Here is a 15,037-nt window from a genome sequence, read left to right as displayed (position 1 = left end):
ACCACACATATGAGTCGACATTTGAAACGTTGCACTAGTAGAAAAGTGACAATGAGAAAACATAAAACCTTAAACTTTCAACCAGTGGGAGCGGGGTCTAATGTTGATCAGAGTCCATCTGGACTTCCTTTTATGGATTTTGGAGGAAAATATAATCAAGCTAAAATGAGAGTACTCATTGCTTATTGAATTCTTATGCACGAGCATCCATTCATGATAGTAGAAGATGAGAGATTTAATTTTGTAATGAAGATGGCAAATATGAATTATGAGAACATATCTCGTAAGACCATTAAGAAGGAGTGTAAGGAGGTGTATGAGGCAGAGAAAAAGACATTGAAAATTTTGTTAAAAGAGATTAACAAGATTAATCTTACCACGGATCTTTAGAAGTCCCAAAATCAAAAGATTGAATACATGGTTATTACTGGGCATTTTATTGACAGTAATTGGAAGTTACAAAAACGAGTCTTGAGTTTTGTGCATGTTCATCCTCCTCCTCGTGGTGTTGATATAACAGATGCTATTTACAAGTGTTCGAAAGAGTGGGAGATCAAAAATAAAGTTTTTAGTATTTCAGTTGATAATGCTGCATATAATGATGTTTATATCAAAGTTTTGAAATAAGATTTTTCAAGGAAAAAAAAATTGGTGTGTGGTGAAAAATTGTTTCATGTGCGTTCTTGTGCTCATATTTTGAACTTATTAGTCCAAGATGGTATTGTTCAGATTAAGGATATCACTGATGATGTGCGTGAAAGTGTCAAATTCATAAATCTGTGTGAGGCTAGACTTCGCACTTTTTTTATGAAATTGTACAACAATTAGAACTTAGTGAAAAGAGGTTGGTTATTGATTGTCCAACTCGTTGGAACTCCACTTATGACATGTTATCTTCTGCATTAAAATTCAAAGATACATTATCTAGATTTAAAGTTAGATAACCAACTTATGATTGTTTGCCAAGTTTTGATGAATGAGAAAAGGTTGACATGGTGTGTGAGATTCTAAAAGTTTTTAATGCAGTTACTAATATAATTTCTGGGAGTGACTACCCTACTTCTAATTTGTACCTTAGTGAGGTATATAGGGTAAAAGAAGTTCCGGTTTTTCATTCTACAAATGAAAATATTTTCATTAGGACAATGGTTAGTAGAATGAAAGAGAAATTTGAGAAGTACTGGGGTGAATGCAATTTATTGATGGTTGTTGCTGTAGTTTTGGATCCAAGGGTCAAATTAAAGTTGATCGAAATGTGTTTTCCAGTGATATATTCTAAGGAGGAAGCTACAATGAATATAAATTTAGTTCAACGCTCCTTATATGAGATCTACAATGAATATGTATCCTTATAATGTAGATATTAGAAATGAGGAGATTGTTTCAAGTACTAGCTCTATGGGTGTTTCCACAAGTCGTAGCCTTCATCAAGTTCAAGTTGGTCAAAGTTAATGAGTTATATGAAACGAAATGATGTAGTTAATTCACCAAGGTCAGAATTGGAAATTTATCATGAAGAAGGTGTAAATAGTTGTGATAAAACTTCACAATATGATTTTGATGTTTTAGAATGGTGGAAAGTGAATCATATGAAATTTCGGGTATTATCTAAGATGGCAACACACATCCTTGTAATTCTCATATCCACAGTAGCTTCAAAGTCTACATTTAGTGCTGGTGGTAGAGTAATAGACTCATATCGTTCTTCCTTGGCACCAAATACAGTTCAAGTTTTGATTTGTGGCAGTGATTGGGTTCGGGTTCTTCACTATGTAAAGAAAAATCAAACGGTGAATTTCTTTGATTAATTATTTATTATGATATTTTTAGTATATTTTTTAGTTTTATTTATTAAAATTTTTTTTATGCTTACAGCTTGAGAAGAAGATTGTAGAGATAATGCTACCAGCTTGGAAATTTTGCTCATGCAGGGACATATATTATTTTCTAGCATTAAGAAAAAAAACTATAGTTTGTAATTTTATAATGGATTTATAGTTTTTATTTGAGTGATTGTAAATTGATAGTGATATTTCATTTAATTTTGTTGTGTTTGATTATTGTATGGAGTTTATTTATAACGTTATGCAGTGTATGGAGTGTTTAGACTATTTTATGGAGTGTATAAACAATTTCATGGAGTGTTTATGGAATGTATAGAGTGTTTATGGAGTGTTTATGCAGGTATTATGTATATTGATTATGCCGAATTTTAAGTAGAGGTCATGCCAAATTTTATACAGGTATTATATACATAGATTATGCTACCAGCTACATGATTTTTCATGTTTCTCTCAGTATGGTAATTTTAATATTTTTAACGACAATAAGTAACTAGTAGTGGAAGAGTATTTTTTTATTTGACAATAACTAATTTTTTTTTTAATCATAGGTGGAAATTTTGCTCATGCAGGGACGTATATTATTTTCTAGCAATAAGAAAAAAACTATAGTTTGTAATTTTATAATGGATTTATAGTTTTTATTTGAGTGATTGTAAATTGATAGTGATATTTCATTTAATTTTGTTGTGTTTGATTATTGTATGGAGTTTATTTATAACGTTATGCAGTGTATGGAGTGTTTAGACTATTTTATGGAGTGTATAAACAATTTCATGGAGTGTTTATGGAATGTATAGAGTGTTTATGGAGTGTTTATGCAGGTATTATGTATATTGATTATGCCCAATTTTAAGTCGAGGTCATGCCAAATTTTATACAGGTATTATATACATAGATTATGCTACCAGCTACATGATTGTTCATGTTTCTCTCAGTATGGTAATTTTAATATTTTTAACGACAATAAGTAACTAGTAGTGGAAGAGTATTTTTTTATTTGACAATAACTAATTTTTTTTTTTAATCATAGGTGGAAATTTTGCTCATGCAGGGACGTATATTATTTTCTAGCAATAAGAAAAAAACTATAGTTTGTAATTTTATAATGGATTTATAGTTTTTATTTGGGTGATTGTAAATTGATAGTGATATTTCATTTAATTTTGTTGTGTTTGATTATTGTATGGAGTTTATTTATAACGTTATGCAGTGTATGGAGTGTTTAGACTATTTTATGGAGTGTATAAACAATTTCATGGAGTGTTTATGGAATGTATAGAGTGTTTATGCAGGTATTATGTATATTGATTATTTCCAATTTTAAGTAGAGGTCATGCCGAATTTTATACAGGTATTATATACATAGATTATGCTACCAGCTACATGATTTTTCATGTTTCTCTCATCATGGTAATTTTATATTTTTAACGACATTAAGTAGCTAGTAGTGGAAGAGTATTTTTTTATCTGACAATAACTAATTTTATTTTTTTGTTTTTGTCATAGGTGGAGATTTTGCTCATGCAGGGACGTATATTATTTTCTAGCACTAAGAGAAACAACTATAGTTTGTAATTTTATAATGGATTTATAGTTTTTTTTTGGGTGATCGTAAATTGATAGTGATATTTCATTTAATTTTGTTGTGTTTGATTATTGTATGGAGTTTATTTATAACATTATGCAGTGTATGGAGTGTTTAAACTATTTTATGGAGTGTATAAATAATTTCATGGAGTGTTTATGGAATGTATAGATAATTTTATGGAGTGTTTATGAAGTATTTATGCAGGTATTATGTATATTGATTATGCCCAATTTTAAGTAGAGGTCATGCCGAATTTTATATATGTATTATATACATAGATTATGCTCAATTTTAAGAAGAGTTTATGCCCAATCTTATACATGTATTATATATATAGGTTATGCCTAATTTTATGTAGATGTCATGTCCAATTTTATGTAAAACGTATGTATAATTTTATATACAATTTATTTGATATATATTTTTTGAAAAATTTTAAATATATGTTGAGGCTCGAGCTTGATAACAATTTTAGGCTCGAGACGAGGCTCGGCTCGATGCCACCCCTATCAAGAGGGAGAGGAGAGGAAGGCCGACGTCGGGAGACGAAGGCCAAGGGAGAGGAGAGGAGAATAGCGAATGACGATAAAATTTTCCTTTGGGGGGGGGAGTAACGTGCGTCGCCCGAGGAAAGTGGTTGATTTGCAAAATAGGTATGAATCAACTTTCCCCCATTTTTGCCTGAACGAATGAAATGGTGTAATCTCACTTTAATTCAATTCTTTTTACAGTAACGCCATTATTTGACCAACCCCCCCCCCCCCCCCCCCCCCCCCAATAATTCTGAAGTCATTGGTGCAATTAATGTTAAAGAAGTATGGAACAAAGTTTGAAGTGACCTATAATAGCACTACTCAAGTAAAGGAGGCCAAGGTAAATACTTTTAAATACTGAGCAACAAACCCTAAAAATAATCCATACACGAATCAAGAATTTAGACTATAAACCGTAACCCTAAATCCCACAATAATGCACAAATAACCCCCAATTAGGCACTGAAAATAAATTTAAATCAAATAAAACACTAATTTAATGAAAAAATTAGGGTTTAGGCATACCTTATGAAATTTGGGGAAAACTGAAGTCGAAGGGTGAAATCGATACCTAATCGAAGTAGAAATTAAGCAATCGATGCCCAAATGTCCAAAATCGAAAAAAATTGAAATGGAAATGGGTAAATCGAACGAAATCGGAAGGTATTTTTGGAGGAAAAGAGAACAGTCAGAGAGAGAAGGGAGTGGGAGGCCGAAAGGGAGAAGACAGAGAAGAAAGGGAGGTCGGGAGGGATAAGAGAGAGAGAAGCGAGAGAGAGCAAGTCCGAGAGAAGAGAGGGAGTCACAAAGACGAGAGAGATGAAGTTTCATCTGCGCTCCACTAAGGACTTCAAGTGTTGAAGGGCGTTATGCAGTTGAAGATCGTCTCGTCCTTCAAGTTGACTAACCCCCCCACCTAAAGAAGTATGGAACAAAGTTTGAAGTGACCTATAATAGCATTACTCAAAGTAAAGGAGGCCAAGGTAAATACCTTTACTAGAGTAAATGAAAACTTTAGGATGAAACCTAGGGAATCAATTAAAAGTATGAGCAAAAGATTCAATAGTAACCCTAATAAACAAGCATTATTTGATGCTACATTCACTCGCAAACAAAAAACTAAAAGGTAGATAAAATTCTTAGGAGACTACCCAAGAAATGGATGTCCCATGGCACAACCCGTGACTGTGAGATTATGAATAATGATACCACGAAAGTTAAAAATAAGGCTTACCGGATTTACCCAATTCGGCCGACCCGTTTTCATGACCGCGTAGAGACAGACGTTAGACGACGTTGAACATGTTGACCTCGTGATTTATTTAAGAGTTCCGACTCCAGTGTCCGCACGACTTTTCTTTTTGTCTATAGACGGAGGCTAAGTCTCTCTCTTCGAAGAAGAAGAAGAGGATCGAAGGAACGGATCCGCCCTCTGCCTTCTCGTCCCTCTCTTGAGGTATGTGCTATGTGCTCTTATCATCAAAGCTTTTCTTCTGTTCGCTTTTGGTTTTATTTTCTTCTATCGATTTCCTTCGTGACTATAACCTTAAATTTGGGTTTTAGGGTTTCGAAGGCGGAAGTTTCCGCACAAGGTCTATGTTTTCTTGCTAGTAAGTTTTTGTCCGTATACTGTTTCGGTGTCTGGAGTAGATGCTGTTGCCTTGGCGAGAAAAACTTCTGAAAGATGCATCTATTCTACTCCCAAAATTTATTCTTGGGGGTTTTAAAAGCTTTTTCTGTTTATTTTATGAATTTATTTATTTTTCCCTTGAATGTGCGAAAGATATTCTTCTTTTTTTTTGACAGGAACATCAGATTTTTCGTTTAATTTTTCAGATTTCTGTTTCACGGACTCAGGATTGGTATTTTACTTTTCCTTCGCTGCTTCCCGTTTTTGAACTTTGTTTACCTGCGATCCTCGTGTTCGTGCTGTTCCTCTAAATGATCACTTCAATATGTGAGGCTTCAGAATCTAGGAATCCACATTTAGTGATGGAAGTGTAGCGGGTTTCGAGCATGTTTTCAAAAACCCAACTCTATTCACGACCGGCTCCGGAACCCTGCCCCTGCCCCCACCCCGTGATGGGGTTGATTTTCATCCCCGTCCCGTTCCACAACCCACCCTGCACCTACGGCCCGTTATTTGTGCATGAAAAAAAATCATATTTATTAAAAAATGAGTCTGATGTGTTAAATAAAGTATCTAACTCTTTTAACTCATTATTATTTTGAGCATTAAAAAGTTAAAAGATATATTTTTTTTAAAAAAAGTTATATAATGTAACATATATATTTACATAGGGAAGTGCTTTCACGAGTTGGGGACGGAAAAAACCTGTCCAAACCCTGAAGCCACACTGCGATTTGGGGTTTATTCAATCCTTGCCTCGTGAGGAAAATATATGTCCCCGTCCCTGCATTCAGCAGGGTGGATTCTATTGGAAACGTGCCCCGCTGTCACATTGTTCTCATTGGTTAAGTGTCAAACAATGGATTACTTATAGTGAGAATTCCTGTCACTGAATTCTCATGTCTTAAAATATGCTAATGTTATATACATAAATGAGAATGCTTCTTATAGAAGCAAATGATGGTAATGGCATGTAGTTCTAAATGTGATACCATGTTCCTACATTTTTTAGGCTAAAGCTATGAGAATCTGATACCTTCAAGTCATTCAGATGAAGTGGATTGTATTTGGCTAGATGGAAATGCAGGTGGTTGTTTTATGAGAGTTCTTTTATTCAAGTTTCAAGGTGGTTATGTGGTATGATGTAAATGTGCATCATCAATATTCGAAAAGTTAATACAGTGGTAGTTTGTTTCTAGTTCTATGTGGAGTTCTGGTATATGTTATTGGAGCTTTAACAGCCATTAATGGAGGATACCAAAATGAGTAACAGGGGTGATGGACTCAGACCAGGTACTTGGTGGTGTCTCAACATGAGAAGTTATAATGTTTATAGAACTGCTACTTTCTCCTCTTCTGTATTTTCAACAGTGCAATTATCACTTATCAGTTAATGTTAGGAAAAAGGAGAAAAGCTGAAGTATGTGCCCAAGCATGAACCGGAAGGAACAAAAAATATTACAAAGTGAAGAAATGAAACTCAAGCTTTAAAACAGGCTCGTGCACCTAATTTGAATGGATTTAGGACTATATTATAAAATCTGACCAAGTATTTAGTTTGCCCAGTTGAATATGAGATAATAATGAGCTTATTAAAAATAGTAAATTACTGAGAAAAGTGGTGAGGTTTAAACTTATTTTATTTGGAACTATCTGTCGTTTCTCAAAAAGAAAGAATGACAATACATGTTGGAGACAAACGCTCAGGGGTTATGGATGCATGTAGGAGAGAGAATCAAAAACCAGATTCCCTCTCTCAGTATTTGATTTTTCCTTTTTTCTTTTCTTATCACGATTTTATTTCATTGGATTTTATCACTTCTTATGTTCTTATATTGGTATCTGATGTCTAGTTTGGACCATTGGAAAGCTACAAAATGGTCCAAAGCGGGATTACTTTGATATTTGCCTAATATTCCCATTGCATATGCTATGTCAGGTCTTGTGCAAACCTGAGCATACATTAAACTCCCAACTACGAAAGCATATGGAATATTTTTCATTTGTTCCCTCTCTAAGTTATTTCGTGGACCTTGTTCCAAACTTAATTTGTCACCTTTCACAATAGTTGCAATACCAGATAAACAATTATTCATACGATATCTCTCTAGAATTTTGTTGATATAGGCTTCTTGAGACAATCCTAATGTCCCTTGGGATCATTCTCTATCAATTTTTATGCCTATGACATAAGCAGCTTCGCCCATATCCTTCATATCAAATTTCAACGAGAGAAATCGTTTGACCTCATGAAGTAATCCTAAATCACTTCCTCTTTCTAAGATGTCAGCAAGGAAAAATTGCAGCCGAGGGAGGAAGGCCTCCCTCTCCTCTCCCCCTCGACCTCCGTCGCAGAGCCTCTCGGCCTCCCGTACTCTACGACGGAGGTCGAGAGGGAGAGGCCGTAGATAGGGAGACCGGAGAGAGGGTGACCGGAGTGAGATGCTGAAGCTGAGAGAGGAGGAATGAAATGAGAAGAGAGCGATCGTTTCATGTGCATGAAGGCCAAATTTGGGCGGAAAGCACATTCCGTCGTTTATGCTTTGGACATGATCTCCTGAGTCATGTTAGTCATGTGCATGACTTGAAGTCCGACTCTCCACTAACGATCTAACGATCTCAGAAGATGAACTGAGTAATGTGGCTGAAGTTCATCTCCTGAGTTAAGTTGACTAACCCCCCATTAGTTATGCAGTGTTCAAGGGGCATTTTGTTGTCTTTGTAGGTAATCGATTTACAGAGTTTGTCTCAAAGCTGGGAATACCACTTACATAGAGAAATTATGCTATACGAGATACAAATTGGATCCCACAAGAATATTGATTTGAATCTTAAAATCGTTCTTCATCCAACCTCATAATTGCCCACTCACTGTACCTGTTTTAATGGGCCAGACGTTAGTTTTCCCGTTGAGAGATTGGTATGGGCCTTGGGCGACCCCAATGACCCATTTGAGAAAACGGGCCTTTGGCCTAGGTCGTAATCTATAATGCTTTTCTGCATTATACCAAATATAGCCTTAGTTTTGTATTCTTATTACAAAGTTACCTTTCTCTATATAATCTTCGACAGACAAAGTTACCCTAGTTCTTTCCCAGCTGCCTTCTCCGCTTCTTATCTCCAGTTGCCGCTTGCCAGTAGTTGCTGTTAGTGCGAGCCTTTCTCCGATCTCTATACCAATCCATATAGCTTCTCTAGGTTTCACTCTACTGAATTTCGTAGTCTATGATATGGGTGAAGAAAGAGAAGGGATTGGAAAAGATATAAGGCGTTATTATTGCGAATTCTGTGGGATTTGCAGATCGAAGAAGTCTCTGATCAATGTCCACGTTCTTGCTCACCATAAGGTAGTAGCACGAAAGGCTCGTGGATTAGTCTTATTTGTTTATTTCTTTCTTCTATCTGCGTATTCGTTTTTTAACACTTTTCTTTGGTTGAGGTTTTTGTTAGTTTGTGTTGTTTATTCTTCTCTTAGATCATTTCCTGTGTTTTTGGTGGTTTAGGAAGAAGCCCAAGATCACCAAATGAGCGAAGATGATAGAGTCGCCGGCCATCTATTTTGTTTCGCTTGTGAAGAATGTGGCGCGAGCTTTAGGAAACCGGCATATTTGAAACAACATATGCAAGGCCATTCTCTTGAGGTATTCACGGTCTTTCTATGGGGCAAAAGACATTTTGAAATTTAAAGAGAAAAAGAAGGGGTTGCCATCGAAATTGTTTTAAATTATCATATCATAGGCACTATTTTTTATCTAAGTATTACTGAATCTGCATGGTTTTTCCAAAAATCTTAGTCGACAAGGCCTACGAAAGAGTTCTATGAAATAATTTTATGTCATAGTTCGAGACTTGTTTAATATGTTTGGAGCATCAAAAGTGGATAGCAGAGTCGTCTTATTTTGACAGTAACAAATATCGATCTACTGGGATTTTTTTCTGAATCGTTGCACTTTGGACTTAACTTGTGGGAATCTGTTTTTTTATATGATGTAGATGATCAAAATTGCCTCGAATTGGTGTGTGAAGCATTGGATCCCATATGAAGAACTCCAAAATGCTGGAGGCTGCATTGAATGGACCAGTAGCAGGTGGGGGACCTCCTGTGAAGCTCCTTCAAGCCTAAGCCTCGGTCACACACAAGGTTTGGTTTTAAAGTATTGTTTTTCTCGTGTTGTCTGTGTATATATGTATAGTGCTCTATATGCTTTGTATGGATATATTTTTCCTTGGTTACGTCAACAAGGTAATGTGGCTTAGCCTGGTTTCTTTATCCCAAATGTAGAGGCCATTTGCTTGCACTGTGGATGATTGTCACAAGAACTATAGACGGAAAGACCATTTGACTCGTCACATGCTGAGGCATGAAGGAAAGCTCTTTGTATGCCCCATCGAAAATTGCAGTAGGAGATTTGCTTTCCAGGGTAACATGACTCGACATGTAAACGAGCTTCATGATGGTGAACCCATGGAACGTCAAAAGCAACACATGTGTCAGGAAATAGGATGTGGGAAGGTGTTTAAGTTTGCGTCACGGCTAAAGAAACATGCAGATTCACATGGTATGCGTCTGATCTTCCTGTTAGGGATTTTCCATGGTATCACTTTTCATGGCCATGGCAGTATCTCCATCCGATTTAATGAGTGAAATGCCTTTATTAATAAACTAATTTATTTTCTGTTTTCCTAAGGCCACGTTTAAATGGTTTAATTGTTTCTCTATCTTTTTCTCCATAGTAAAGCTGGACTTCACAGAGGCTATCTGCTCTGAGCCCAACTGCATGGAATACTTCTCCAATGCTGAATGCCTAAGAGCTCATGTTCAGTCATGTCATCGCTATGTAGAGTGTGATGTTTGTGGGGCTCGACAGCTAAAGAAAAACTTGAAGCGTCACTTGCAGTCTCATGAGGGGAAAGTTCCCTCTGCGACTGAGAGAATTAGATGCTCTTACAGTGGGTGCTGCTATACATTTTCAACTGTAAGCCTCTTTAGTGTAACCTGTTCTTTCTTCCTATTAAATGGTGTCTTTTCCATGTAGTGTAAAGCATTCTAAGAGTATCAGATGGTATATGTGATAATTTTGAAAACTTGTTTTCTTTCTTTTTAGGTGTCAAACCTCAATCAACACGTAAAAGCTGTCCACCTTGCGCTTCGACCCTTTGCCTGTAGATTTTCTGGATGTGGAAAAAGGTTTCCATACAAGCATGTCAGGGATAATCATGAGAAATCTGGGGCTCACATTTTTATCCCTGTAAGTACTACGCGAGGTCTCCTAGTAGATTTTTTTTTTTTTTTCATGTTGATAAATGTTTTTCTAATTTTCCATTCTTCCCTTTTTTTGTTGCCTATCCTTCTTTTGTGGTTTTTACTTCATCCCCCTTGTATTCTTATTTATGGGTTCTAACTGCAATGCAGGGTGATTTTGTGGAATCTGACGAGCAGTTCAGGTCCAGGCAAAGGGGTGGACGAAAAAGAAAACCTCTAACTGTTGAAGCATTGCAGAGAAAGAGAGTTGTACCTCCTGGCCAGAGCTCTGTTTTGGATGATGGATCGGAATACCTTAGTTGGTTACTTGCTTCCGAGGACTAGTTTTCTTCTTGTGGGTATCATACGATCATAGTCTAAATACTAGCGCATCAATAATTATGATACACAGTTCTATCTTCCAGTTCCCTCGTTTTCCTACTGGCAGCCTTCCCCTTTTCAATTTTCTTTTTCTCATCTCTTCCCTTTCTTTCCTCATCATCTTTTCATTGTAAATTATGAGCCTGTATTATGTTCTATGTAATGGCAGTGGGTACTTAATACGATCATATTGTAGGCATTGGCCTTTAAGGATGTGCAATGCATTTTTAAAGTGGTTCAAAAGCGAAAAGAAAAACCACGCATGGACTGAAGAACAAGGTCTCTGTGCTCCTTTGCAGCAGACACCAAAAAATACGTAACCTTTAAAAACAAAATAATACTATTATTTGACCATTGATCATTAACAATAAAATAAGTATGTGGACATAGGCTTCCACCCAATATTGTCCATGTGTAGGCTATGCGGAAGAAAGGGTATAAGAGTAGCCTGACATAAATCCAGAATAAAAAAGATTTTGTGCTTATTACTGGGGAGTGAGTCTTCTAACTTGATTAGTCATTTTGGGATAGATTTGTACTAAACTTTTAACACAATAACTAGCTGACGTTAGAAAACTTCTTCCTAAACTTTTAACACAATAATTAGTTGAAGTTAGAAAACCTCTTCCTAATCAGTAATCACAGGATCCTTTAACCTGAAATCAAGGGGGCAATCTAATCCAATTCCATTACTTCTCTCAATTTGTAGATAACTAACATGAGATGTGGACTGTGGACATAAGGCCCCAAAATGATGGGACTTTTTTTTTTCAACCACCCCTCATGTAAACTGTAAACAAACAACCCAGCCCAAACATGGGGAAAATGCACATATGGGCTAGAGCATAACACAGAATATACACATGAGTTAAACATATACAAAAAAAAAAAAAAAAAAAACTAGGATCCAAATTCACTTTGACACCATTTAAAGTTGTTAAGTAATAGTCCCATATAGATTAGTGAGTACAAAGATCTTGAGTTTATTAGTTGGTAAAGAGGTTTCTTAAGTTGACTAATCATTTTGGGATAGGGCCTTAGACCCAATTTAACATGGTAAAACCACTTCGAATCAATAAGCACAAGATTTTCCAAGATCAAACTGATGTAGGACAATCTTTCGCACTCATATAACTAGTTTGATACATGCAGCACACATGTAGCCATAGAATAATGAGGTTCTTTTACACACTCACTATGGCATTGAAAAATTTGTCAAGTAAAAAGTTTATTGCTTACAGTATTAGTGTCATGATCCTATTGTCTCCCATGTTTTGGACAAGCGGATGTTTAGATGGCATATTCATGGGTGTATTAACAGGTCTGTAATATCTCAGAGGCATATTCTCATCATCTCTGTCTTGGAGCTGTGTGTTGACCCTAAGCTTGACCATCAAATTTGATGGCATTCCACATTCGTGATATCTTACCTTTGACATGTCACTTACTCCAGGTTTTTAAAAAATAAGGTGATCGTTTTTATTTAATTTTAATTTTTCAAAACCAGTGAGAGGATAAGTAATAAAGACAGTAGCATAAAATCTCAATAAGAAATGGACATTGCCTTAGGAGACTCAACAGCATGCTGATACAATACACAAAGATATCTCTTGGGTTTCTAAATAAGAAACTATACTTGCCTTTCTATTACATATGAAACTCAGACAGCAGAGTATGGTCCAACAACCTAGGAGTGATGAGCAACAGCTCCATAATTGATAATAACCAGTGAATTACATCTATAACTACTCAAGAGTGTTGAGGAACACAATCATTAGAAAAAAAATTGGGCAGCGCAATGCTCCAGCACTTGAGACCAAAATACCAAGAAAAAATGTATAGAAAAGGATGTCATCATACCTGAAGCCTCTGGTGTCATTTTTACAAAATATCTGCAAAAACCTAACATGTTACAAAACCAGAAGTGCTCTTTACCTGCAACATGAACACCCTACATTTGCAATACTGCAGATACCAAGAGGTTGCACAGCAAGTAACTATGAAAGCAAAACGAGACAGGAAATAAGAAATATGAAACAAGGATATTTGTTGCATAAACAGAAGTGCTTTTTGCTTGCAAAATGCACATCATAAATTGGCAATACTTTGTAAGTACCAAAGAGGTTGTACAGCTAGTAACAACGGCACCAAAATGAGAAATAAAAAAAATACAAAAACAACCTTTTTTTTTTTTTTTTGTTATTTGTGGTGGGGTTGGGGGTGGTCTGTGCCTGTGCATGGTACAGACATAAAGTTGCACCAGAAATTTGAGATGTGCCAAAAAAATAGAGAGCACACACCCAGTATCCATGAGGAACATCTTTGCCACAAATCCTGAAACTCTGAAGCATATTGTTTTCAGAAGGAAGAGAAGCTTCCTGTTGAGTTGCTGAACAGATTTGGAGGTCAAAAAACTCATCAAATTTTACAAGCATTTCGGCACTTCCCCTACGGCACCTGATGCATGATCCAGCATGTATATACAAGAATCAAAAGATATTGCACATGGGATGCATATTGAACAAACAATAATTTCTGTAACCATTTAGAAGGGTGATGAGCCACCAAGAGCTGCAGGAACATTATAAGAGAGGCCCGAGTCTCATACTTAATCATCTAAACGCATTTGTTGTTGCTTCCTCAACATCATAGAAAGCTCTAGCAATCTTCACAAATCATCAAATACACAAGTTCCAGTCAAATTACTTTAAAAGATCAAGAGTCTAATGAATTAGAAAAGAAAAAGGATCTATGAAGAAAAGACCTGTCCAGGGTCTGAAGCATTAACCCTTTTGCATATCTTCATTCTCATATTTGTCATCCTCCAAGCTAAATGAACGAAGAATCATGGGATCCAATCCCATTACCAAAGAGATTATTCACCTGCTAACAACTTGTTTCACATACTCAAATCAACAGCTTGGGATGCACATAAGTTCAGGGCCTTGAGATAAGAGCTTCCCACTCTCCAACTCGTTATTTTGAAACCAATAACTAAAATTTAACAGCAAGAGTCAACCAAATGACAAGATAAGAGCTTCACACCCTCCAACATGCTCTTTTGAAACAAGTAAGTAAAAATTTAACAGCAAGAATCAACCAAATGACGTACAAGTACAGTTTCACAGAGACTATTAAGACGTCCAATAGTGAGGTACACGGTTTAGCTAAAGAAAGAAAAAGAAGAGACTAGATGATCATTTGAAGCACCGGATTAAAATGGTTAAGATAATATACCGTCAAAGCACAGTCCACCCTAGCCATGAATATAATCCCAGGGTGCCCTGCCTCAGGTCCATCGAATAGTTTTTCTACTGTTTCATATTGAGGCTGCATCATACATGAAAGAATATGAGTTACTTGATGCATCAGCAGATAGTACTAAGCTGATTTAACATACAGTACCTTATAATTTCTACAAGCTGGACACCTGTAAATCCCAGCAGAAGAAAACAATGTGGTTAGAATCAAAACAAGATATCACTAGAACACAAGCTTAACAGGGTATCTGCTAGAACACTAATTAGCCAAGATAGGAGGGTTTATGTACAACCACAAAAGAAAATAAACAACTACAAGAACACATTTCAATAAAAGAAATTAACATCAGGTAAGTCTTTTATGTCATTTCCTTTTTTTCTGTTTTTGAAAAGTCTTTCTATATGCAATAATAATCTTTTTCAAATGCATCATACAAACAATAAAAGAAGTTAGGATATCTATTGATGACTAATGGAGAGTGTCATGACTGCAATAGACGGTGCTCTATGTAGATATCATGGATCTCTTACGTGTGGTTTTTGACTGCACATATAGGCA

The 15,037-nt window shown here is 36.0% G+C and overlaps 2 protein-coding genes across 4 annotated transcripts in view; both read left to right on the top strand.

The window, feature by feature from the left end:
- Window positions 1-5,343: 5,343 nt before the first annotated feature.
- Window positions 5,344-11,489, top strand: LOC137936649 (transcription factor IIIA-like). Of its 3 annotated transcripts, none has more exons than XM_068781452.1 (6): window positions 5,344-5,421; window positions 9,099-9,236; window positions 9,878-10,154; window positions 10,330-10,571; window positions 10,701-10,844; window positions 11,009-11,489. In XM_068781452.1, the coding sequence occupies exons 2-6, from the start codon at window positions 9,120-9,122 to the stop codon at window positions 11,180-11,182; spliced, it is 954 nt and encodes a 317-aa protein (XP_068637553.1). In that variant the 5' UTR covers window positions 5,344-5,421; window positions 9,099-9,119; the 3' UTR covers window positions 11,183-11,489. The 3 variants fall into 3 exon arrangements, with proteins under 3 accessions (XP_068637553.1, XP_068637552.1, XP_068637551.1); XM_068781451.1 differs by lacking the exon at window positions 5,344-5,421 and adding an exon at window positions 6,844-6,888; XM_068781450.1 differs by lacking the exon at window positions 5,344-5,421 and adding an exon at window positions 8,826-8,942.
- Window positions 5,378-15,037, top strand: part of LOC137936650 (CAX-interacting protein 4) — a 43,383-nt gene continuing 33,723 nt past the window's right edge. Inside the window, exon 1 of the mRNA XM_068781454.1 lies at window positions 5,378-5,421. The gene's annotated coding sequence lies outside the window, so the exon portion shown is untranslated. The remainder of the gene's footprint in view (window positions 5,422-15,037) is intronic.

The sequence above is a fragment of the Aristolochia californica genome, unplaced genomic scaffold, assembly GCF_029961685.1.
Source record: "Aristolochia californica isolate CCGP_79_NKW_82.1479 unplaced genomic scaffold, dmAriCali1.0.hap1 SCAF_7, whole genome shotgun sequence".
NCBI classification, from domain to species: domain Eukaryota; kingdom Viridiplantae; phylum Streptophyta; class Magnoliopsida; order Piperales; family Aristolochiaceae; genus Aristolochia; species Aristolochia californica.
The sequence above is the reverse complement of the archived record's forward strand: the minus strand, read 5'-3'. Positions and strand labels throughout refer to the sequence as shown.